Source organism: Anomaloglossus baeobatrachus, chromosome 4 (assembly GCF_048569485.1).
Source record: "Anomaloglossus baeobatrachus isolate aAnoBae1 chromosome 4, aAnoBae1.hap1, whole genome shotgun sequence".
NCBI classification, from domain to species: Eukaryota; Metazoa; Chordata; class Amphibia; order Anura; family Aromobatidae; genus Anomaloglossus; species Anomaloglossus baeobatrachus.
In genome coordinates this window covers 301,100,947-301,126,404 of record NC_134356.1, presented here as the reverse complement: position 1 = coordinate 301,126,404, position 25,458 = coordinate 301,100,947, and the positions used below count along the sequence as shown (strand labels likewise).

The following is a 25,458-nucleotide window of genomic DNA, read 5'->3' as shown; positions in this document are numbered from 1 at the left end:
AACCACACATGTGACGTTTGGAGACTGGATGGCACTGCATACGACCCCAAGAATACCATCCCTACAGTCAAGCATGGTGGTGGCAGCATCATGCTGTGGGGCTGTTTCTCAGCCAAGGGGCCTGGCCATCTGGTCCGCATCCATGGGAAGATGGATAGCACGGCCTACCTGGAGATTTTGGCCAAGAACCTCCGCTCCTCCATCAAGGATCTTAAGATGGGTCGTCATTTCATCTTCCAACAAGACAATGACCCAAAGCACACAGCCAAGAAAACCAAGGCCTGGTTCAAGAGGGAAAAAATCAAGGTGTTGCAGTGGCCTAGTCAGTCTCCTGACCTTAACCCAATTGAAAACTTGTGGAAGGAGCTCAAGATTAAAGTTCACATGAGACACCCAAAGAACCTAGATAACGTGGAGAAGATCTGCATGGAGGAGTGGGCCAAGATAACTCCAGAGACCTGTGCCGGCCTGATCAGGTCTTATAAAAGACGATTATTAGCTGTAATTGCAAACAAGGGTTATTCTACAAAATATTAAACCTAGGGGTTGAATAATAATTGACCCACACTTTTATGTTGAAAATTTATTAAAATTTAACTGAGCAACATAACTTGTTGGTTTGTAAGATTTATGCATCTGTTAATAAATCCTGCTCTTGTTTGAAGTTTGCAGGCTCTAACTTATTTGCATCTTATCAAACCTGCTAAATCTGTAGGGGGTTGAATACTACTTGTAGGCACTGTATACAGCATTCTATCATGCTGTATATAAGAGCCCAGGCCGCTGTGACTACATAAAAAACACTTTATAATACCCAACGGTTGCGCTGCATTGGAATTGGGTCACAGAGGCGTCTCCATTGTCCAGTGCCGGCGCCACCTCTTTCGGCCATCTTCGTCCTCCTTCTTCTGAAGCCGCGGTTCATGACGCGTCTGACGTCATCCACACTTGCCAGCATTCAGGTCCTGAGCAGGCGCACTTTGATCTGCCCTGAACAGGGCAAATCAAAGTTTTGTAGTGCGCCTGCGCAGGACCGGCGAGTGTGTATGACGTAGACGCGTCATGCACACAGGCTTCAGAAGAAGGAGGATGAAGATGGCCGAAAGAGGCAGCACCGGCACCAGACAACGGAGACGCCTCCTTGACCCATTTCCCCCGCAGCGCAACCGTTAGGTAAGTATTATAAAGTGTTTTTTATGTAGTCACAGCGACCTGGGCTCTTATATTGCTGTATATAAGAGCCCTGTGGTGATGGCCGCAGCTTATAGCCAAAAAAAGTGATGACAGGTTCCCTTTAAGAAGGGTTCAAACCCACCATTAGATACAAGAAAACTTGGCACACCAAAATGAATTTATTGCACAGAAATGGTGATTTGACAATATGACTATTTTAAAGGCATATGGCTACACAAGAATCTATTGTGTCTGATGAAGACCCAAATATAGGGGTTGAAACATTGTATTTTTGGTATTTCCTGTACAATAAAGTCTTTATATATATTTTGATGTGCCAAGTTCTATTGTAGCTATATACTATAGGACATTCATGCTCTAATAACGGCTGTTGGGATAAGGGTACAACTTTATTTATTTTACTCACTAATACAGTGCCATTAATTCCACAGCGCTCTACAGACATCATCTTCACTATCCCCCTTGGGGCTTACAAGCTAAATTCCCTATCAGTATGTTTTTGAAGTGTGGGAATAACCAAGAATAACTGGACGATATTCTCACAAACACAGGGAGAACATACAAACTCCTTACAGATATTGTCAATGGTCTGGTATGGAGCCTAGCACTGCAAAGCAATAGTGATAACCACTGAGCAACCAAGTTGCCTACTTAACCACTGTAATCATTGGAAAGTTAGCTACTGAAGGTCCATTTCCATGTCGGCTTCATGAGACAACCACTATAACTAAAATATATTACATTGATTGATATTTTAAGCAGATATTCTACAAGCTAGAAATAAGACAGAACATAAATAACTATGTGGTACTATATAAATAACTATGTAACTATAGGACTGGATGATTTCCTCAGTACATACAACATTGTCAGTTATAACTGATTTAATTACAAAATGTATAATTAGTCGAGGAAGGTTGAACTAGATGGACCTAGGTCTTTTTTCAATTTATATGACTCTGTAACTATGTAAATCTGCTTCTGATCTCCAGAATTTACTGGATGCCTTATGCTTACTTGTCAACATTTTCTTTAAGTTTGCTCTGATCAATACTTAATTGTTATTACATTGTTTTTTTCTCCATGTAGGTTTTGGATTGGCATTTAATCTTCAACCCTCTTTAACAATTATTGGGAAGTATTTTTTTAAAAAGCGTCCTATTGCAAATGGACTTGCTATGGCAGGAAGCCCAGTGTTTCTAAGCACATTGGCTCCACTTAATCAGTTTCTCTTCAATAAGTTTGGATGGAGAGGAAGCTTTTTAATTTTAGGAGGTCTTCTATTAAACTGCTGCGTGGCTGGATCCCTCATGAGGCCCCTTGGACCAAAACCTATAAAGAAAGATGAGGAAAAAGCAGACAAGAAACCCCTTGACAAAAAGACAGAGAAGTCAACAATATGCCAAAGCATTAACAAGTATTTAGACTTGTCACTTTTTAAGCACCGTGGTTTTCTTATTTACTTGTCTGGGAATGTCATCATGTTTGTAGGATTTTTTGCTCCAATTGTTTTCCTGGCCCCCTATGCTAAGCATATGGGCATTGACCAATATTCATCTGCATTTTTATTGTCTATCCTAGCTTTTGTAGATATGGTTGCAAGGCCTACCATGGGAATGGTTGCAAACTCCAAGTACATACGCCCAAGGATACAATATTTTTTCAGTTTTGCTATTTTGTATAATGGCATTTGCCATGTTTTGTGTTGTTTTGCAAATGATTACACTGGACTGGTCATATATGCAGTATTTTTTGGTTTTGCTTTTGGAATGGTAAGCAGTGTTTTATTTGAAACTCTGATGGACATGGTTGGAGCATCACGATTCTCCAGTGCTGTTGGACTTGTGACCATTGTGGAATGTTGCCCTGTTCTCATTGGGCCGCCTTTGGGAGGTAAGATTTACATATAAATTGAAAATTAGATCAACATTAGTATACAAGTGCATCTCAATAAATTAGAATATCATGAAAAAGTTAATTTATTTCAGTAATTCAATACAAAGTGGGAAACATATATTATTCAGAGTCATTACACAGAGTGATCTATTTCATGTGTTTATTTCTGTTAATGTTGATGATTATGGCTTACAGCCAATGAAAACCCAAAATTCATTATCTCAAAAAATTAGACTATTATATAAGACCAACTGAAAAAATGATTTTAAACTCAGAAATGTTGGCGTACTTAAAGGTCTATACAGTAAATGTAGTCAATACTTGGCCGGGGCACCTTTTGCATGAATTACTGGATCAATGTAGTGTGACATGGAGGTGATCAGCCTGTGGCACTGCTGAGGTGTTATGGAAGGCCAGGTTGCTTTGATAGCAGCCTTCAGCTTGTCTGGATTGTTGGGTCTAGTGTCTCTCATCTTCCTCTTGACAATACCCCATAGATTCTCTATGGGGCTTAGATCAGGCAAGTTTGCTGGCCAATCAAGCACAGTGATACTGTCGTTATTAAACCAGGTATTGGTACTTTTGGCAGTGTGGGCAGGTGCCAAGTCCTGCTGGAAAATAAAATTACCAAAAAACTTGTCAGCAGAGGGAAGCATGAAGTGCTCTAAAATTTCCTGGTAGACAGCTGCGCTGACTTTGCTTTTGATTAAACACCGTGGCCTACACCAGCAGATGACATGGCTCCCCAAACCATATTGATTGTGGAAACTTCACACTAGACCTCAAACAGCTTGGATTGTGGCCTCTCCACTTTTCTTCCAGACTCTGGGACCTTGATTTCCAAATGAAATGCAAAATTTACTTTAATATGAAAACAACACCTTGGGCTACTGAGCAACAGTCCAGTTCTTTTTCTCCTTGGCCCAGGTAAGACGCTTTTGGCATTGTCAATTGGTCATGAGTGGCTTGACACAAGGAATGCGACAGTTGTAGCCCATGTCCTGGATACTTATTATTATATTATATTAGTGATTAATCGTTCTGTTTGTTGTTTTAGTATAGTGTGTCCGAATTCTAATATTGCATCATGGATTAAAGTCAAAGAAACACTTTGGCTCAGTAAAGTGTCTGATTCATTCAAACAGGGAGAAATTGTATACTAGAAGTAAAGGGTTATATAAAGTTTTCTAATTTTCTAATCAAAGCAATTGTGTGTGCTTTCACTTCCTTTCCCAGCCAAGTATCATAGGCTGGTTGTGTTAGTCATGTCCTGGATACATCTGTGTGTGATGGCTCTTGAAGCACTGACTCCAACAGCAGTCCACGCCTTGTGAATCTCCCCCAAATTTTTGAATGGTCTTTTTTTAACAATCCTATCAAGGCTGCGGTTATCCCGGTTGCTTGTGTACCGTTTTCTACCACGCTTTTTCCTTCCACTCAACTTTCCATTAATATGCTTGGATACAGCACTCTCTGAACAGCCAGCATCTTTAGCAACCTTTTGTAGCTTACCCTCCTTGTGGAGTATGTCAATAACTGCCTTCAGGACATCTGTCAAGTCAGCAGTCTTCCCCATAATTGTGTAGCCTATTGAACCAGACTAAGAGACGATTTTAAACTTTTAGGAAGCCTTTGTGTGGCGCCCCTGACCTGGTCAGGCACTACTGAGTAATGCACCCATGCTGGGACAGTGCTTCCAGGTAGTTCTAAAGGCCGGAAAGAGGTGTGTACGCACAGACACATAGCAACCAGGTCTCCCACACCATTAGATGGGACCCTTGGGCAGTCCCTGGAGGGGTCTGGCCTTCAATTCTTGTCAAGGGGTATAGTGGAGGGCCTGGGAGCTAAGTTGCAGAGGCTGTCAGGAAAGAAGTGGAGCGAGCCAGTCTGATAGTGGTGAGCGGCGGTTGCTAGGAGACGCAGACGCGTGCTCACACTAGTCAGACCCTGCACGTGGAGCAGCCGTTGGCGGGGGAGAACGGTTACCAGTCAGTCAGTCAGAAAGACATAGAGAGAGAGTCAGTTGAGTACGGAGACTCCTGGTGACTAGGCACGTATATGGAACAGGTCCCTAGAGTAGACTCAAGTTTAACTATCTGCTTAACCTGCCGGAGAGGGGAACTACAAGTCTCTCACCAACCATACAGAGTTCGAGTCTCAGCAGCAACGGAGGGACCCATAAGGAGACAGAGCCAGAAGCCATCTCACCTGGTCCACGCTGCCGGCAAACGGTCCAAAAAGGGGAAAAAAGGCAGTAGCGACTTCCCTGGATAGACCACACGGTACTTCAAGTCAGGGGTTATCCGAAAAAAGAGTGCTAGGAAGGCAAGTTAATGGTTACCCTTCGACCGGCCTGAAGGAGCTCCTGGTTTCAACCTGGTTTATCTCAGCATCGCCCGGGTACCTCACAAAACAACTAAAGTGAGTAAAGATCAGTTGAAAGACTTTCTGGACTGAGACTGAGTTATTCTGGGACCTGTTGTTTTACACACCTGAGCCCCTGGGGCCTGCCTCACTCACGGGAGGCCACACCATCCGACTGCGGACTCCATCAACCCCAGACGCTTATTAAACCTGCAGTGGCGGTCACCCATATCCCTGACCGTAAACCGTGAGTGGCGTCACGACAAATATATATACAAAATCGACATACCTGTTGACTTGTTATATACAGAAGAAGACCCTGTGGCGTCCCTGAAGGTGGATCGATGTCCCTGGGGCAACACATTTGCAGGTGTTTTATGGTAATTATTCTAATTTTCTGAGATGACTTTTGGGTTTTCATTGGCTGTAAGCCATAATCATCAACATTAACAGAAATAAACACTTGAAATACATCACTCTGTGTGTAATGACTCTATATAATATATGCATTTCCATTTTTGTATTGAATTACTTAAATAAATTAACTTTTTGATGATATTCTAATTTATTAAGATGCACCTGTATGTTAATATGTTAATATTGTGATATCTGGTCTGTTTACTATATTAGAATTGCTCGAAAAGCCTAAAATTTTAATTGGATGAGAAAATTCTTATGGGGCTGCCGCTTTTATAAGATTTGATAAATTAAATATGTGAATTTTGTATGAGTTTATATTGTATGTGTGATCTATTTATGACTTTATGCATTTACTATAAGACAATGTATTGCACAATACATAGACACTTTTTGTGTAACCTGACTCCATTATACTCTCATAGCAAGTATTTTAAAAAAATTTCAATATTTAAGAGTTCAAAAAAATACATGCATTTGGATATTTATGTGAAATATAGAAAAAACTTGCCGGCAGCTATAAAAGGAACCTATCACCTCCTGAAAAAACAAGTGCAGTCTTTTTATTCTGATAGAGTAGAGCAGCCAATTTGAGGACAGTTTGCTTCTGCTCGTAAAGAAAGTGATAAAATAAAACACATAGGCTATGTGCCCACGCTGCGGATTTACAGCGGATTTTGCCGCGGATTTGCCGCGGATTTGCCGCGGATTTCCCGAAAATCTGCAGCAGCGGCACTTCCAAGCCATTTCAATGGCATTTTGGAAATGCTGTGTCCATGCTGCGGATTTTTCCGCTGCGGATTTGCCGCGGATTTTGATCCGGAAAAATCTGCAGCATGTCAATTGTTTGGTGCAGATTTGGTGCGGATTTTTGGTTTTGAATGGGGGAAAAAAAAAAAAAAATCCGCGGTAAATCCGCGGCAAATCCGCGGCAAATCCGCGGGTGTGGATTTGCCGCGAAAGTCGCGGATTTTCAGGCAGAAAAATCCGCAGGTACATTCTACCGTGGACACATAGCCATACAGTAAAGTGAAAAGTCCATCTTTAGCGGACTTAGTTTTAGGTCCAATATGCTATACTGGTTAATTTAGGATACCAAAATATATAGCAGTCAGAAAGTTTTTGACTGTTTGCAACTGCCATTAGGGGGAACTTAGAATCCTAAAATGTATTGATTGTAAATTATTATTATTATTATTCCATAATTGAAAATTATCCCTTATCCATAGGATAGGGAAAAATTGAGCTGAACATTGAGGGTCCTGTTTCTGTGATTCCAAAGAGGTGAATGGAATGAAAATGTACATGGTTAACCTCAGCTCCATTCACTGTCTATGGGACTACAGGAGAAAGTCTAAAGGGGGCTTTACACACTACGACATAGCTAATGCGAAGTCGTTGGGGTCACAGAATTGGTGACGCACATCCGGCCGCATTAGCGATGCCGTTGCGTGTGACACCTATGCATCGTCGCAAAAACGTGCAAAATCGCTCATCGGTGACATGGGGGTCCATTCTCAAATATCGTTACTGCAGCAGTAACAAAGTTGTTCCTCGTTCCTGCGGCAGCACACATCTCTCCGTGTGACACTGCAGGAACGACTAAGCTCTCCTTACCTGTGTCCCGGCCACAATGCGGAAGGAAGGAGGTGGGCAGGATGTTACGTCACGCTCATCTCCGCCCCTCCGCTTCTATTGGGTGGTGGTTCAGTGACGCAGCTGTGACGTTGCTGTGACGTTGAACGAACCGCCTCCTTAGAAAGGAGGCGGATCGCAGGTCACAGCGACGTCGCCGGGCAGGTAAGTACGTGTGACGGGTCTGGGCGATGTTGTGCGGCACGGGCAGCGATTTGCCCGTGATGCACAACCGTTGGGGGCGGGTACCCACGCTAACGATATCGGTACCGATATCGCAGCGTGTAAAGCCAGCTTAAGGGTGCGTGCCCATGATCAGTGTTGACAACGTTTTGGAGCATCCAAAACACTGCAATGTACAATACAAGCACTGTGCATGCACTGCCTTCAAAATAAACTGACCCACGGTTCTGCTTCCTGAGCCGCAAGTATGCAATTGTTTGCTGTGGAATCGCAAGTGGTTCTGCGCATGGTGAACAGAAGAAAGAGACCGCAACTGCTTCAATCCTTATCGTGAACACGGGCAGCTGAGGTCTCTTGCGGAGGAGACTTGCAGCCCCTCAGGTCAGCACCCGCCATGTCCAGGACTCGGCGGATCCTGAACGTGGGCACATACCCTAATATAGCACTCAGCCAGAGGCGGGAATATCATTGGTGCAACCTGTACAGCCCAGGGGGCCATTTCTACTTCCAAAGCTGTTGGAATTGTGCATTTTGATGAGTTATTGGACTGAGAAAGGCCAATATACTGTTCTTACAGAGGGGCCCCTTTTTCTCTGTGTCCACCAGTGTAAAGTCTAATAGACAATGAATGGTGCTAAGGTCAAGAATGCTTCTGCTTCATTCAGATGGGACTCTGTAGAGACCCATTCTTGCTATACAGAGCTACTTTATCAGGACCCTCTGGGGATCACAGTGGCTTCCAGTGGTCAGACTCACGTTGATCGGAAAGTTATTACACATTAAACCCCAGCAGCTATTGTATAAATCAATACACCCTAAGCTTTCCGGCTGCAGGGGCTGCTCGGATCCGGGTTCGTTACTGCGGCTCGAGTGGTAGCCGGACCCGGGCTTGTACAGCCGTCCGTCCTCACAACCATAGGAAGGGGGTACTTACAGGGGATTGGTTTGTCAGTGTCGCCACCCGTGGGTTGCGATGAGGGTTGGTAGCACCGCCGCTGCCTGGTGATGGGACGCCCGGGGCTGATGGAGTTGGGCGGCAAGGTGGAATCCCCTCCACAGGTAGGGGAGGTGTACTCCTGGGGTCCAGGTGAACGGGAATGGTGCTTGCAAAGAGGGTCATTTAGGGTTGGACCAGGGAAGGATGGTGTACTCACAGTTCCAAAGAATTGCGCACAAAGTCCAGTGGTAAACCAAATTGCCAGTGACTGGTTGCCTCCAGCGGGTGTATTCGGGTCCCACACCCTGGTGTAGCAAACAGGGGTCCCTTCCTTCTGCACTCATTGTTTGTGTCTTCAATGGGATGACTCCGCTTGGAACGGGGAAGTCCACTCCCGGTACTTTGTATGTTGGGAGCTGTGGCCCACAAAATCTGACCCTTAGGATCTCTGTGGGTTCTGGCGGACACCCTATCCCCCGCGTTGGGCTTCCATTTCGCTCTCTGGGCCTACTGTGGAACAAGGCCTGAAACCTTGCCCCTGGCTGGTCAATTGACAAGGGGCTTGAAGCCTTCCTCACCCCGACTGTGCACGGCCTCCGGACCGAATTCCCGCTGTTGGCACCGACGGGCTACAACCCTGCCCCGGTCTACTTAAGGTCTCCCATGACCAGATCTCCGTCGCCTGTGGTTCCGCTTGCCGTCTGCCACCTAGTCCGGTAGTCCGGAAAACCTCTCTGAAGCCAGGACACGTACACCCAGCTTCATAGTGCACATGGCCGGAAGTGCTGGGCATTCAGATCAGCGGTCACAGCGGGCAAACGTACTCGCATCATGGCTGGTGACGCTGCATTGAATAGCATGTTAGCATGCCCCTGTGTGCTACCATGCTAAGAGGGAGAAATGAGTGGAAGACTTAACGCCCTTGTGAGTAGTCGCTGTTCTCATTAGCATATGATAAAAGATCTTTAGAAATACTTTTTCTAAAGATGCCTTTATCTATGCTAGTGTATACAGGGACAGTTAGGCAGGGATTAGCAATATACACCCAGAACTACTCGTGGTTCTGGGTGCATATTGGAGCTGACAGGTTCCCTTTAAAGGATGGTCGGGCTTTGTCTGGAAACTGCCAAACGAAGAGGCCTGTGCCAAGTCTGCCTGAGATAGCCTTTTTAAATGTGTGGCGTCGGACAGATGTGAGAACTAAATAGTTGTTATGAGGGGATGGTGGAGGATGGATTGAAGTTTGTTACAGGTTCTCCTTAAAAATTATATTTCTGTGAGGCAAAAGGAAGTTCTCCACTCCTAAATTATTGGTGTTATCAGTAAAGAGTACAGTATCTTCAAATATCCCATATGTGTCTTATACATTACTGAAAATCTTGAAATGTAATGCTCCATTAAAAAAAATATAGAACTAGGGAAAAATACTATGGTATTTATCTTAGCTAGTAGTTATTCTATAAAACACAGATATGCTATTACGGCTTAGCACTGTTCAATTTTATTCCATAGTAGAGGAAGATATAAGCTGAATTGCCTTTGGAAATCCAAATATTAAATTAAAAAACAGTAACTTTTGATACAGTCTTTTCTATTAAAATCTACTGTTATTCAGTTTTAAATAAAAAAAAAAACTACTTTTCAGAGCTACACATTTATTGTTATCCTAGCAGTTTTCGTTAACAGTAAATTGATATTACAGGCTTTAAATAATATATTCCATCTCAGATATCATAGAAAACGGCAGCCATATTTTTTCTAAAATGCAACCAAGATTTCCAATAATCATTAAAGGGGTATTCATTCAGATGGGGTTTTTTAGTATCTTTAAAGAAATTCTTTAATTATTATCAGTAGACGTAAAATAAAACAATTTAATAATAGCGAAATGCACAATAGGCATATATCAAGTGCTGAGTCCTGGCATAGAGGCAACTGTTATATCAGAAGTTGAAGCTGTAACAGATGAGACAGCCCTAAATTTCCATTTTACTGGACATCATGAAGGAGGTAAAAACCAACAAGCATACTTATTAGATGTAGCATATCCTTAAAGAGGCAATCCAGTTATTTTTTTTATTGGCTGGGGCTGTGTAAATGTTAGTGTAGTGTCAGTGTGTTAGGCCTGCAACACACTTCCGCATAAAAAACGTACGTGTGACACGGTCCGTTTTTCGGGTCCGTGTTCCGTTTTTTATAGGTGTTTCTCCAGTACGTTTGTCATCCGTGTGATGGCGTATGCTATCCGTGTGTGCGTGTAAAATGTCCGTGTATGCGTGTAAAATGTGCGTGTATGTGTACGTGGAATGTCCGTGTGTAATGTCCATGTGTGTGATGTAAAATGTCATTGATACATGTCGGCTGACAGCAGACAGAGTTGCGCGATGAGAATGAAGTCGGGTGAACTTCACCCGACTTCATTGTCATCCCGCAGCACTGTCTGTGTCGCGTACTGATTTGCGGTCACCCGTGAAAGACTTACCGGTGACCGCTAATCCCCTGAGTGACTGAATTAAGCAGCGCGATTAGTGCTGCTGTCACTCAGGTTACCATAGGCTAGCTGGATCCTCCCCCCGAGACCGCAATTCACCTGTGACTTCATCGCTGTCACTCGGGCGACTTGCTGTCACAGTTGGAGGATCCAGCGGTGGCCGCGAGTTACCTGAGTGACAGCTCAGCTGATCGCACTACTCTCCTCAGTTGCTACGTGGAGGTGACAGGAGCGGCGTTGTTCTTATGCAGCTCCTGTCACCTTCATGTAGCTGAGCTGGAAGCGACGCGGGACCTCCGTGGATTACGCCGGACATGGATGGGTATTTGGGGCATAATAAATTGGTGAACAAGGGTATTTGTTATTGTTTATTATTTCAAATAAAGGATTTTTTCACTGTGTGTTTATTAACTTTAATTGCCGGTTAATCATTGGGGGTGTCTCAAAGACGCCTGCAATGATTAATCTTGGACTTATTGGCAGCTATGGGCTGCCATTAACTCCTTATTACCCCGATTGCCAACGCACCAGGGCAAATCAGGAAGAGCCGGGTAGAGTCCCAGAACTGTCGCATCTATTGTCTGTGGCAATTCTGGGCGGCTGCTGGCTGATATTGTTAGGCTGGGGGGCTCCCCATCCTGAGAATACCAGCCTTCAGCCGTATGGCTTTATCTTGGCTGGTATCAAAATTGGGGGGGACCGCACGCCGTTTTTTTTAATTAATTATTTATTTATTTCACTGCACAGTAAAGACCCGCCCACCGGCTGCTGTGATTGGTTGCAGTGAGACAGCTATCACTCAGCGTGTGGGCGTGTCTCACTGCAACCAATCATAGGCACCGGTAGGCGGGGGAAGCAGGGAATAGTAGATTGATTAATGAGCGGCCGGCATTTTCAAATGAATTGAAGCCGCGTATTTTCGGCACAGCTGTTCCTCGCTGCGCTGGTGATCGGGGATTGGTGAGTATGAGCAGGGGGAAGAAAAAGACCGAGTGCCAATGTAAGTATGACTGAAAACAGCAGAAAAAAAAGGTAAGTAGACTGACTTTAATAAAAAAGAAAAAAAAAATAGATCGCTGGTTTAAAAATGCACACAGACGAAACGAGCTGAACACAGACATACTCCGTGTGCGGTCCATGCAGGCACGGACCCATAGACTATAGCGGGTCTGTGCCTGCATGCTGCCGGCCAAAAACGGACATGTCGTCCTTGTAGAAAACTGCACACACTTACTTACAACATGGACACACGTTGCGTGTGATTTTACGTGTCTCCGGTACGTGCAAAAACATACCAAACACGTACCGGAAAAACGGATGAGTGTTGCAGGCCTTAAGAAGCTTGCCAGTCATCTTCATCCCCAGTTTCCAGTGCCATGCTGCTCCTCTTCTAGGTCAGGTGATGACTATATAAACTATATGGATCACATTGCTCTCTTTGTCCCAATTCATCAAGACCGGAATTGTTTATGCTGGCCTTGATGAGGAGATATGCTTAAGTCAGGTAATCTGGGTGCTGCCTCATGATTCAGGAGCGTCAGATGAGTGGTGTGCACCGTACTACAAATCCTACTCCAGTCCCTGCTAGAGTAAGATTTATGGCTCATTAATTTGAGCGTCAGTTCCCATACCTCGTCCTGCCCCAGCTGTGTCCAGTTAGTTTAAGCTGGGCAAAAATTGAGTGAGAATGCCCAAAGCCAGACAATTTCAGTACACCCTCCAGTTACAACATAATTGCAAATTACAATTCATAATATCAAATACAATTCAAAGCTTTATATGCTAGAATACTGGCATAAAAGCTTTATTGAATAGGGACCTATTTGTGAACCAGAAGTTGATCTTAGGTCTAAGCCACACGGCATGAAAATCAGAGCGAGTGGAGTGCGATAAAACATTGCATTTCACTCAGACCAATATTAAGCTATGTGCCAGCACAAATGAGTGATTATCTTCTCAGCCCTAATTGGACCGAGAAAACAGTCACAGCATGCTTTGAGTGCAATGCGATCCTTGTTTCTCTCGCACCCATTCAAGTCTATGAGGTGAGAGAAAATTTGCACTGCACTCGCATTACACCGGTGTACCACAAGTACAGGGCGAGAATGGCAATAGCCGGCTATGGAGGAGAGAGGGAGATAAATCCCTCCCTCCCCTCCTCAGTGCCTGCCCGCCCCTCCTCAGCACCGCCCCCCCTCCTCAGTGCTGGCCCTCCCCTTCTCAGTGCCAGCCCGCCCCTTCTCAGTGCCTGCCCGCCCTCCCACAGCTGTGGTCCGATCACATGATCGGACCTTAGTTGCAATGATACTCGCATGACACTCGGCTCCTGCTGTGCTACCAGCGTGAGCCGTGTGTCATGCAAGAATCACGTTTGGCCCCAAGTGGCCCCGGCCTCACAGTGTAAGTCTATGGAGCCTCAATCTCATGCTCAATAGGCTTACATTGCAAAAGCCACGTCCGGCTCACACACGGATTTCAGGGTGAATCTATGGCTCAGATGAGGGGTCAGGTAACTCAGAGCAGAACCAGAATGGAGCTGAAAACCAGGGAAGAAAATGATCGGTGAGTATATTAGCACACTTATACAACACTACACAGGTTCAAGGATTGCAAAAAAATAATGGTAGCACTTCTTTAGTTGACAGTGCTGTACAGCCAAGTCACCAGTAGATAGTGCCCTCTAGTGACATTGTGCAATGGTTCGGTGCAGAAGAATCAATACAATCTATTACTTAAAAGCACTTATACCAGGGATCTCAAACTCAGCTGAGTATATGGGCTGCACGTAGGAAAAATGAATTTTGTGGGCCACATTTTTTGCAGAACAAAGTGACATTTTAAATTGATAACATTTTTTCTATACATCTTTTGATCTTTTTTGAACATTTTTAGCTTGCTTATTTTATTTTTCTTTTAAAATGGCACTCATCATATGGGTTATAGTACAGTTTTATAGCTTGGGTCTTTACGGACAAGGCAATAATAAACGGATAACAAATAATAAAGGATAACATTCTGGTCTTCATCTTGTAGTAATGCCCCATCCTTATCCCCATCTTTTAGTAATGGGTCCAACCTTGTCCCCTTGTAGTAATGTGTTCATCCTAGTCTCCTTGTAATAATGTCCCCATCCTGGTCTTCATCTTGAAGTAATTCCCCATCCTGGTCCCCTTCTTGTAGTAATGGGTCCAACCTTGTCCCCTTGTAGTAATGTGTTCATCCTAGTCTCCTTGTAATAATGTGCTGATCCTGGTCCTCATTTTACAATAATGACCCGATCCTGGTCCTCAACTTGTAGTAATGTCCCTATCCTGGTCCACATCTTATAGTAATGTCCCATCCTGGTCCCCTTCTTGTAATAACATCCAAATCCTAGTCCTCATCATATTAATGCACTTTTTTTGCAATTTCACCACAGTTGGATTTTTTTTCCCTGTTGTTTAGTATGGGGTAGAACGAATAATGGCGTTTAAAAGTACAATTTATCTCGCAAGCGGATATGTGTATATTGCCAAAAAAATAAAAACGTTATGGCTTTTGGAGGAAGGGGAGGAAAAAACGGAAAATGGCAAAATTGTCTGGGTTGAAGGGGTTAAGCTGATTCTAAGATGATATAATAATGCAGAGTACCAACTATTAGCTTGGTTTTATTAGATCTAAGGTGAACACACAAAACATAATTGTAATATGTAGGGGATAACACTTGTTTAGTAAAAAATTGGTCACCTCCTTTTTTACTATGATTTGGTTTAAGACACAGACAATATACCGTAAATATAATATGTAGGAAATAACACTTTTTACCCCCAAAAAATAAGTCACCTGTTTTCCTAATCACTCTTGTTATAAAGGTGTCTGTGTGAACTCTGTGGTCTACATCAAGTTACCAATCTATAAATCTACAGTAAATAAAACAGTGCATTAAGGGATTAAATCTAAAGAGAAGGTGAATGCAGCTACTGATAAACGTTATGCAGTATAAAGGTGTTATTTCAGTAGTATTGTTTTAGATGCTTTTATTACAATGCTATTTTTTTTTTATAATATGTTTTATATCATAAGCTTTAAGTGCCGCCAACACAAATCTATGCAGGGTCTGCACGTTCCCAGGTCAGGAATTACTATTACAGTTATATTTTAGAGTGTATAATACTGTACATACTTCAGTCTGGGATTAGCAGCACGTCCAATCTAATATATAAAGCTGAGTGTATGTGTGTATGTATGTGTGTGTGTGTGTGTGTGTGTGTGTGTGTGTGTGTGTGTGTGTGTGTGTGTGTGTGTGTGTGCTAAAGGAATCTGCACCGTCGCATTTACAATTACGAAATTTTGCACAGACGCCTCATGTGACTCAGGGAACGTCATAGACTATGTTTGGACGGGAAAATTTAACCCCGCGCTATACAGTTAGTCTCCAAAATCCTGCCTCCATTAATCTGAATGGAGCTGGGAGATACGGACTATTAATAGCAACTGTCAGTGGTTGCTATAGGAACAAAATAAACTGTTAAGGCTGCTTTACGCGTAACAATTTAGCGTGCGTTCGCATGTGCGATCACACCCGCCCCCATCGTTTGTGCGATATGGGCAATTTGTTGCCTGTGTCGCACAAACTCAGTAACCCCTGTCACACGTACTTCCCTCCCGAACAACCTCGCTGTGGGCGGCGAACATCCTCTTCCTGAAGTGAGAGGGACGTTCGGCGTCACAGCGACGTCACACAGTGGCCGGCCAATAGAAGCAGAGGGGCGGAGATGATCGGGACATAAGCATCCCGCCCACCTCTTTCCTTCCGCATTGCCGGCGGCCGCAGGTAAACTGAAGTTCATCGTTCCCGGGGTGTCACACAGAGCGATGTGTGCTGCCTCAGGAAAGATGAACAACGGAGCACAGATCGACTGTGAACGAGCAAAAATACTCACCTTATCGTTGCTTGTTGACACGTCGCCAACGTCTTTCTAATACATATAAATTAACAAATTCAGCATGTTCTCACATTCCCCAGGTCCAGTTCTGACTCTCCACCATCACTCCTATCTCTTTTCACAGGCTGCAGTGGTGATATCACTGCTACAGCCAATCACTGAGCTCTGTTCATGTAAGGCCCCCTTCACACATCTGTGATTTCAGTATGTATGATGTCTGTGTTCATATGTACTGGAGAAATGGACATACGCAGACCCATTTTTTCACAGACGTGTGTCTGTGTGGCGCATATGTGTGTCCGTGAGTTCAGCATGGAGACAGGTCAGTTTTTCTCCACCAGCATTGATGTTACACGGACTATACAGTGGTGTGATCCTTGTGACACATAACAGAGAAATCTTGTGTAAATAAAATTATTTTCTATGCTCACCAGTATTTGTCTTTGGCACTGCTGTCACTTGCTACCAGGCCCGCTCATTATGCTCATAATATATTCACTGCACACCAGGAAGCAGCAGCAGTGCCAGAAACAGCAGCCCTGGAGACAGGTGAGTAAAAAGCTTCTGATCTCTAAGTGCTATCGTGGATAGCACACGGAGAACACACATGTGCCAAAATCACAGCACATGGATGGCCATACGCACCTTCAACACAGACCATAAAAAGCATGCATTTTTATCACCGTATATGTGAAGGGGGCCTAAGGGGCACAAACTTCAGTGGTAAAATGCACTGTAGTCTTGATGTCTGGGGAAGGTGGGCACTTGCTGAGCTTGTTATTTCATATATAGACAAATGTTTGGGGCCATTTTGTTTTTTTTTGAAGATGGGAAACCTAATGAAGATTAATCTGACAGCTGATACATGCTGCCCAATCCATAGACAGCATGTATCAGCCATTGGTTGTACAATCACAGCCAGGTATTTTTGACTCTGAAACACTGTGGCATTACAGAAAAAAATCACACATTAAGACCCGTTTCACACGTCAGTGAAAAACAGTGACGTTTTTCACTGGTGTGTAAAACACGCACATGTCCCTGCGTGTGCCGAAAATCACGGCACACGTGGGTTGTCTAAGTGCAATCCGGGCTCCGTTCTCCGTGGCCCGTGATTGCACTTAGAGATTCACTCACCTGCGCCCGCTCCCGCTGTCCGTGGTGCTGAATCCTCCCGCGATGCAGCATCCGGCCGGCGGTGACCCCTGCAGGAGCTGCTTCGGGGTCGGCTGTGTCGCGCATAATGAATATGCGTGACAGTAATCAGCCGGCACAGAAGGAGCAGGGAGAACGGGCTGCAGAGGACATCGCTGGACGCCGGGTGAGTTAAAATGTTTATTATTTTAAAAGCACGTTTTTTTCTGGCACGTGTTTCACGGACCACACCACTGCGTGGTCCGTGGAACATCAGTGATGCCAGAAAAAAATGGACATGTCTCCGTGCAGCAATCACGCACACGCGGGTACGCTGCACGGAGACACGTGCAGTGAAAAATCACTGACGTGTGAGCAGACCCATTCATTAGAATGGGTCTGCGTATGTCAGTGATTCTGGTACGTTTAAAAAAAAGCACAAACGTACCAGAATCACTGACGTGTGAAAGGGGCCTAAGAGCCACTAGGGACTGTGTGCCGCATTGGAAACTAGTTTGATAGGCGGGTCCTTGATGGTGTCTCCCACACTGCTACCCTGGATTGACAAGTCTATGCATATACACATAGGCAGAAATCTGTCAGTTGCTAACAGCGGACTGGGAGAAGCTGCCAGGGACCGACCTGTCCATATATTCTACAGTGTGGCACGGTCCTTGGTGGCTCTTAAAATGTGATTTTTTTTCTGAAATACCGCAGCGTTTCAGAGTCAAACATACTAGGATGTGATCGTACAGTCAGTGATTGATAAATAATGCCCATGATTAGAAGTGATAGATTACTCAAATTCTATTGGTTTTGCTAATGTTTTATGTTTTCTTTTTTAAAATATTTACTTTTTGTCTTTTAGGTTGGCTGGTGGACTTGACAGGGAACTATAAATACATGTACTTTGTATGTGGCCTGATTGTCATTGTAGCAAGTATATGGTTATTTATTGGAAATGCCATTAACTACAGACTCCTAGCGAAAGAGAAATTGGCAAATAAAGAGAAAAATGCAACTAAAGAGGCCGAACCTCTAAACAACCCGGAACCCATCGATGTGACCAAAAAATCAAATCCATCAGACAGGGAAACTAGTATATAGAAAGGACTAGTATTTATTCAATCATATGCAAGTATTATATGGAACTTTATGCTGATTATTGGGTATTGTGGAAACTGACAGGTAAACATTGCTGCATTTGAATCTAATGGAATTAAGATGACAAAGTTTAGAGACTCTTGCACTTGTCTGAGTAACAAAAAAAAGCAAGTGACATGTTTTATATATTTAAAATGCTAAGAAATTTTATCAATGTTTGATACATATCTTATGTTGACTTTGAGTATTTAATCACGTGAGACATAAAATCGCCTTTCAAAGCCAATTATGACATTAAATGGAAATATTTGTAACACTGATATACAAATGTAATCGTTAAAGAATAAGCTAAATATTTCAGTAGTGTTGTTATTTCACATTTCAGTGGATTTTTCACAATTTCAATTGTTTTGAGATATTTTGTAGAAATTCTGTTACATCCTAGTAAGGAAATCATGGACAAATTGGACATTTTGAAACAGAAGACATATATATAGTAAATGGAAGATGTTAGCTGTCAATACTGTTTTTTTATTTACTGAGAAACCTGCTATTCTCTATACAACTGCTGAAAAAAATTTTGAGAAGACATCACTAAGAAAATGTTCACCAGTTTGTTTTTTTCTGTGTGAAAATGCAAAAACCGCATATATGTCAAAAAAACAAAAATATTTGCTTAATGCATCAGCATTCTATATTCGTGAAATATGATTTGTTTATTGGTAAATAATTTTCTAGATGATCCTGTGGAACAATTAGGGAATCACCTATATGGTTTGTACTGAGTTTATCCCATTGCTTGAAATCACAGCGATTTTGCATAGTCCAGGCTGAATGGAGCAACAATTAAGCACCTGCCCTGCCATTCAATTAATTCTCCAGAGACTTTCAGAGATAGCTGAGCATTGCACCATAGGCCCCCTTCACATCTCAGTGAAAAGTGTTCATGTTTTGCAAGGCCGTGTTGAAAGTGTATATGGCTCATCTGTGTGCCGTGATTTTGGCACACCAATGTTCACCATGTGGTATCTAAGATAGCACACAGAGAACCTTTTACTCATCTGTCCCCGGCACTGCTGTCCCTGGTGCTGCTGTTTCCGGCACTGCTGCTTCCGGGTCTGTGGTACAGTGAATGAGAGTATTAAGAGTATAATGGGCGGGCCTGGAAGCAAGTGACAGAAGCACTGAAGACACGTGTTTTCTCCAGTATGTAAGAGGAAAATTGTTCTCCTTGCAGAGACTGACCTACCAATCTGGCTTCCAGTGAGACATCTTATAGCTACAATGCTCCTCTGGGAAATATTCAAATTGTCTCTTCAGGGACAAAGGAGATGAACTCTAATGCCACCTATTGGAAATCGAAATGATAAAAGTCAGAAGTGACCCTTTAACGAGCCTTGTCATATGACTTAGGATTTATGCCAGATCAGAACCTCAATTTGCAGACATGGTGTTTAAGGGTGAGTGCCCCTCATCAGTGTAAAGTATGAGATCTGATCTGGCTGTATGAGAAGCTATAGTTGTGTTTAAGGGGTAAACCTTTCTCTTTGCGGAGACCTACAAACCAATCTGGCTGCCAGTGAGGAGTCTTAGAGCTGCAAGGCTTCTCTGGTATGTGTCACACTGATGTCACATCAGTGTGCAGGCTGTGTGACATCAGTGCTGCTGGAGAAAAACAGACACGCGTGTGCTCCATACAGACACACGGTCATTGTTAAAACACTGATGTGTGCGCAGACCCATTGATTTTAATGGATCCGGGTATGTCCATGTCCACTCATGAAAATGGACGTTATATGTACCGGAATCACTGACGTGTGAAGGGGGCCATAGACAGTAAATGATATGGTGGCGCACATATTCCACTGATCTGTCCTGAGGACTGGTGGGAATCCCAGCAGTGGGCTCCTCCGCCATCACAAAGATATCATCTATCTTATGGATAGATGACAACTCTTAAACTTTCTACAAACCAACATTAACAAACAAACTCTGAAATCAGCAAAAATAGAATCAAATTCTGAAATAATCATATTGTTTGATTAAACCACAATGTTCATAATTGTTTTTTCTTGCCAGGGTATTTGGTATTAGATTACTGCTCTGTACATTGTATAGACTGTACCAGACGTAAAGGCTAGGTTCACATGCTAAGAGTTTGGTGCAGATTTTAGGTGCAGATTTTTAATTTGAATTCATATCTATTTTCCACATGTATTTATGTCTTCTTATACGCATTTTTGTTGGGAAAACACAACAAAAAAAACACCATAACAGATCAATGGCCAACGATTTAATAATGGATTTAGTGTCCCTTTTGAAACAAATGGGTAAAATCTGCTTTAGGCTGGTTTCAGACGTCCATGTTTTAGGTACGCATGACATCCGTTTTTAACACAAATGCCACATGTACCAATGTTATTCTATTCTGTTATTCACACGGCCATGTTTTCACATGAACCGTGTGACCCCTCATGACCCTGCACGCACACATGTCAGGTTTTTTCTCCGGCAGCACTGGTGTCACACGGATCGCACATTGATGTAATCCGTGTGACTTTAGTATGATACGTACCGGAGAAAACACAGGTCTTTTAAATAAAAAGATTTTCTATATTTACCTGTATCCAGTGATGCTGTCTCCGGCTCTGCTGCCTCCCGCTCCTGACCGCCGCTTATTATATTCACTGAATATTCAGTGCACTGAAGAGCTGGAAGCCGGAGCAGCGATGGGGACTTCAGTGCCAACGACCGCATCGCTGGGTGACAGGTGAGTATCCAGCTATGTGTGCGTATGTGCTCGGTGTATCCATGTGTGTCTGCTATGTATGTATACATATATGTGTACAGTATATGTGCTCAGTGTATACATGTGTGTGCTATGTGTGTGCTATATGTGTGTGTTTGGTGATGACCTGGAAGCTGGAGAATCGCGGGGACAGCATCGAGGACTCATCAGAGTTCCCAATGAACTCTAATGAACCGTGAAGTCACCGTCCTAACACCCGCTATAGCGCGGGTGTCGCGGGGGTGTCATCAGGAAGTCATCAGAGTTCATTGGGAACTCTAATGTCCTCCTAGACGTCACTGCACACACACTGCTTGTTTTGTGAATATTCACCTGTCACCGGCGACGCTGTCCTCAGCAGTGCTTTCCTCGGCGGTGCTGTCCCCGCGATGCTCCGACTTCCAGCTCCTCACTGCGGTGAATAATCAATAAATATATTGAGCAGCGGTCAGGACCGGGAGGCAGCAGTGCCGGAGAAAACACTTTATACAGGTGAATCTTGAAAATATATTTTTATGTAAAAGACCCGTGTTTTCTTTGGTACGTATGACACGTATATGCAAACATGGATGGCATACGTGTGACACACGCGTGACACGCATATGACACACGTATGACACACGTATGACCATAACCATGCGTGTTACTTGTACCTCATTAAACACGGATGTCTGAAACCGGCCTTAGGTTGTGTGCAAGATGCGTTTTTTTATATACAGATTTGGTGCAGATTTGCTGCATATTTGATATAGATTGTGGCCCAAATCTGCATGACTATCTTTATGCTAGCAAAGTCAATGAGATTTCTGGAGTGCTGTGCGCATGTTGCGTATTTTTTACACGCAGAAAAATGGTGCACAAAAATAATCTACATCATGTCAATTGTTGATGTTTTCCTGCATTTTTAGCCCTTCCACCCACTGACTTCAGTAAACAAAAAATGCATGGCACAAAAATGCCCAAAATGCATGCATTTTTTGGTGCGTTTTTCTGCCAAAAGGTGCAGATTTCATGCTGAAAATTTCTGCAGCAAATCTGCAGCGTGTGCACATAGCCTTAAAAAGGTTCATTTCTGAATCTGAAATTGACGCTGTAGACTCAAAAATTTCTTCCAATTTATATTCAGATTCCACACAAAAAATGAAAATTAAATGGAGCATATAGATGAGATTAAGTTTAAACTCATCCAACTTGCTGGTATTGTAAAATGATTTTACAGGCAGAAAATTTGTATGAAAAATCCACAAATTCTGCCACATGTATACCTAGCCGTAAAGGTCCATGTACTGAGTGCTGAGTCATATTGAAAACATTTTTATAAATGCAGAAATGCAGAGAAAACTATGACAAACACACCACTGACTGTAATAATATTAAATTTATGCTTACTGTTGTTTACACTACATTTGATTGTTGATTTCTTATGGATTTTTTTAAAGGGGTTTTCTTGAAATAGGATCTAGAGTAGGAAATGACACTTACTCTTTACTCTCTTGAACCCCGGCACTGGCACTCCTAAGGTCCCTGGTAATATTGCATGCTGATATGGTGGCTCAGTGGTTAGCACTGCAGTCTTGCTAGCGCTGGGGTCCTGAGTTCAAATCCCACCAAAGACAACAGCTGCAAGGAGTTTGTATGTTCTCCCTGTGTTTGCGTGGGTTTCCTCCGACCCTCGAAAGAAATACTGATAGGGACCTTTGATTGAGAGCTCCAATGGGACAGTGTTGCTGATGTTTGTAAAGCACTATGGAATTAATAGTGCTATATATGTGAATAAATGTTATTATGATTATCTGGCCAGCTGTCTTCTGACAGCTAATCACTGGCCTCATCAGTCACAGATGAGGCCAGCGATTGCTTATAGTGGTCAAGGGACTGATGGATATGGCATATGCACTGGAGTGCAGGGAAATTAATGGGTAAGTAAGTAGTCTTCCTTTATTTTCTAACATTCCCCACTCTAGGTCTAATTTAATAAAGTTCAACAAAACCACTTTGTCAATTATGTTAAACTATATCTGCCATCAGAACTAGGTGTCCTGTTTAAAGGCAGCATATTATTATGACAGGTCTACCTGGCTATTATACTAAATAGCTTCGAAAATATTGTATGTCATACCTAATGGCTACTTGGAAAAAATGCAGGTGTCTCATAATTATAAGTCCTTTGTATTCATGTATTCCCCCTTCCTATTTACCAGTGATTGACAACTACTTTGAATCCAGGCAATTAATAATTGAGGGATAGAATAGAGGAGCTGGGGAGCACCAGGCTGTATCCTTTCTTTACAGCTATTACACAAATGACACACCATTTTTTTATGATTAGTACTAGTGATGAGCGAGTACTAAAATGCTCGGGAGCTCGAGGCTCGGGCCGAGCATCTCAAAATACTCGTGTACTCGGCCCGAGCACCGAGCCCAATGTTATCCTATGGGAGACCCGAGTATTATTCTGAAATGACCCCAGGCAGCATGTAGAAACCATAAAACTGTAAATTAAAAAAAAAACGTGAGTGTGTGTGTAAGCGTGCATATATATATATACACGCGGAGTGGAGTGCGGGAGGGGCCGTAGCCGAGCGGGGAAGTGTCGGGCTAAAGGCACGGTCATGCTGTGCGGGCCGGCCAATCACTGCAATTCCACAAGTAACAGGGCTGTGGCATTGCAGTGGTCTGCCAGCCAATCCCTGCATAAGGGATGGCTGTAAAAAGAGCGCCAACATGAAGACCATGAGTACAGCACGAGTATCGCGAGATTACTCGGTCCCCGCCGAGTAGCCCGAGTACAGTGATACTCGTGCGAGTACCGAGTAGTAACAAGCATACTCGCTCATCACTAATTAGTACTAGTGATGAGCGAGTATGCTTGTTACTACTCGGTACTCGCACGAGTATCACTGTACTCGGGCTACTCGGCGGGGACCGAGTAATCTCGCGATACTCGTGCTGTACTCGTGGTCTTCATTTCTGAATGTTGGCGCTCTTTTGAGAGCCAGCCCTCATGCAGGGATTGGCTGGCAGACCACTGCAATGCCACAGCCCTGTTAGTTGTGGAATTGCAGTGATTGGCCGGCCCGCACAGTGTGACCGAGCCTTTATACCGGCCGGCGCGCTGTGCTCTGCTCACAGCCATCCAGACAGTCAGTGCAGGGAGAGTGTCGCTGCTTCAGGGAAAGGTTTGCGGCCCTTTATAGCTATTTCCGTAGCAGGGCTGCAAACAGTGTGACCAAAAGTCCTTCTCAGGACTATTCTAGTTGTATACAGGCAGGCAGGGTATAGCCAGGTCGGAGTACAGTAGCAGAGTCCTTCTCAGGACTATTGTTGCTGTATACAGGCAGGGTATAGCCAGGTTGGAATACAGGCTAGTGACCAGAAGAGTCCTTGTCAGGACTATTGTAGCAGTATACAGGCAGGCAGGCAGGCAGGGTATATAGCCATTCCTAGTGGTGACCGTATACCAGCCTTCATCATATCTGGGGCTGGTGTACACAGTCTAAAACAGTCCAGATAGTGTCAGACTTCTCATTAATTGTCGCTCCTAAAAACCTGTTAGGTTCTTAGTGCGTCCGTGCTTGCATTTAAAAACAGCACGTGTGTGCCTGTCGGTGGCAGCGTACAGGTGCACTTGTGTGCGTTTTTACCAAACTATTATATAACGCACAAGTGTAGTGTATAATACACGTCAGTCAGCAGTGGCTGATAGTGTCAGAGTTCTCATTAATTTTTGCTCCTAAAACCTGTTAGGTTCTTAGTGCGTCCGTGCTTGCATTTAAAAACCGCACGTGTGTGCCTGTCGGTGGCAGCGTACAGGTGCACGATTTGCACAAACTTGGATATAACACCCAAGTCTAGTGAATACACGTCAGCACAGCATTGCAAATTGCGCAAGGGCGTTGGCAAGAAACAAGGAAGTGGACGTGATGGTGGTGCAGGCAGAGGCCGAGGTCGTGGGCAAGCTCTAATTTCGCCACAACAAAGGGCCACATCTAGTCGCTCGCACGTCCTGTCCCAAATTCTTGGGGACCGCAGCAGTACACCGCTCTTGAACCAAGACCAGTGTCAACAGGTTGTTAGTTGGATAGCGGATAATGCTTCCAGTCAGATTGGCACCACCACAAACACTCTGTCTTCCACACGGTCAAGTGTCAGTAGCCGTGATACTGCACCGCACATTTCAGAACCTGATCCTCCTTCCTACCACAAGGCTGAGTACACGTCCTCGGACATTAATGATCCCACACTTGGACACTCGGAAGAGCTGTTCACGTTTCCATTCGCACATTCTGGCCTCTCGCCAGCTAATGTTGAAATGGGTCATGAGGATATCGTATGTACAGATGGCCAAATATTTGAGCAGCCATGTTCTCACGAAGTTGGCAACGTGTCT

The 25,458-nt window shown here is 43.8% G+C and overlaps 1 protein-coding gene across 2 annotated transcripts in view; it reads left to right on the top strand.

The window, feature by feature from the left end:
- The window catches only part of LOC142303519 (monocarboxylate transporter 2-like), a 209,979-nt gene extending 186,999 nt beyond the window's left edge, over nt 1-22,980 (top strand). For both annotated transcript variants that reach the window (XM_075344949.1, XM_075344948.1), the window contains exons 4-5: nt 2,284-3,087; nt 18,045-22,980. In XM_075344949.1, the coding sequence (XP_075201064.1) occupies nt 2,284-3,087; nt 18,045-18,283 (1,043 nt within the window). In that variant the 3' untranslated portion in view covers nt 18,284-22,980. The remainder of the gene's footprint in view (nt 1-2,283; nt 3,088-18,044) is intronic.
- The last annotated feature ends 2,478 nt before the right edge of the window (nt 22,981-25,458 follow it).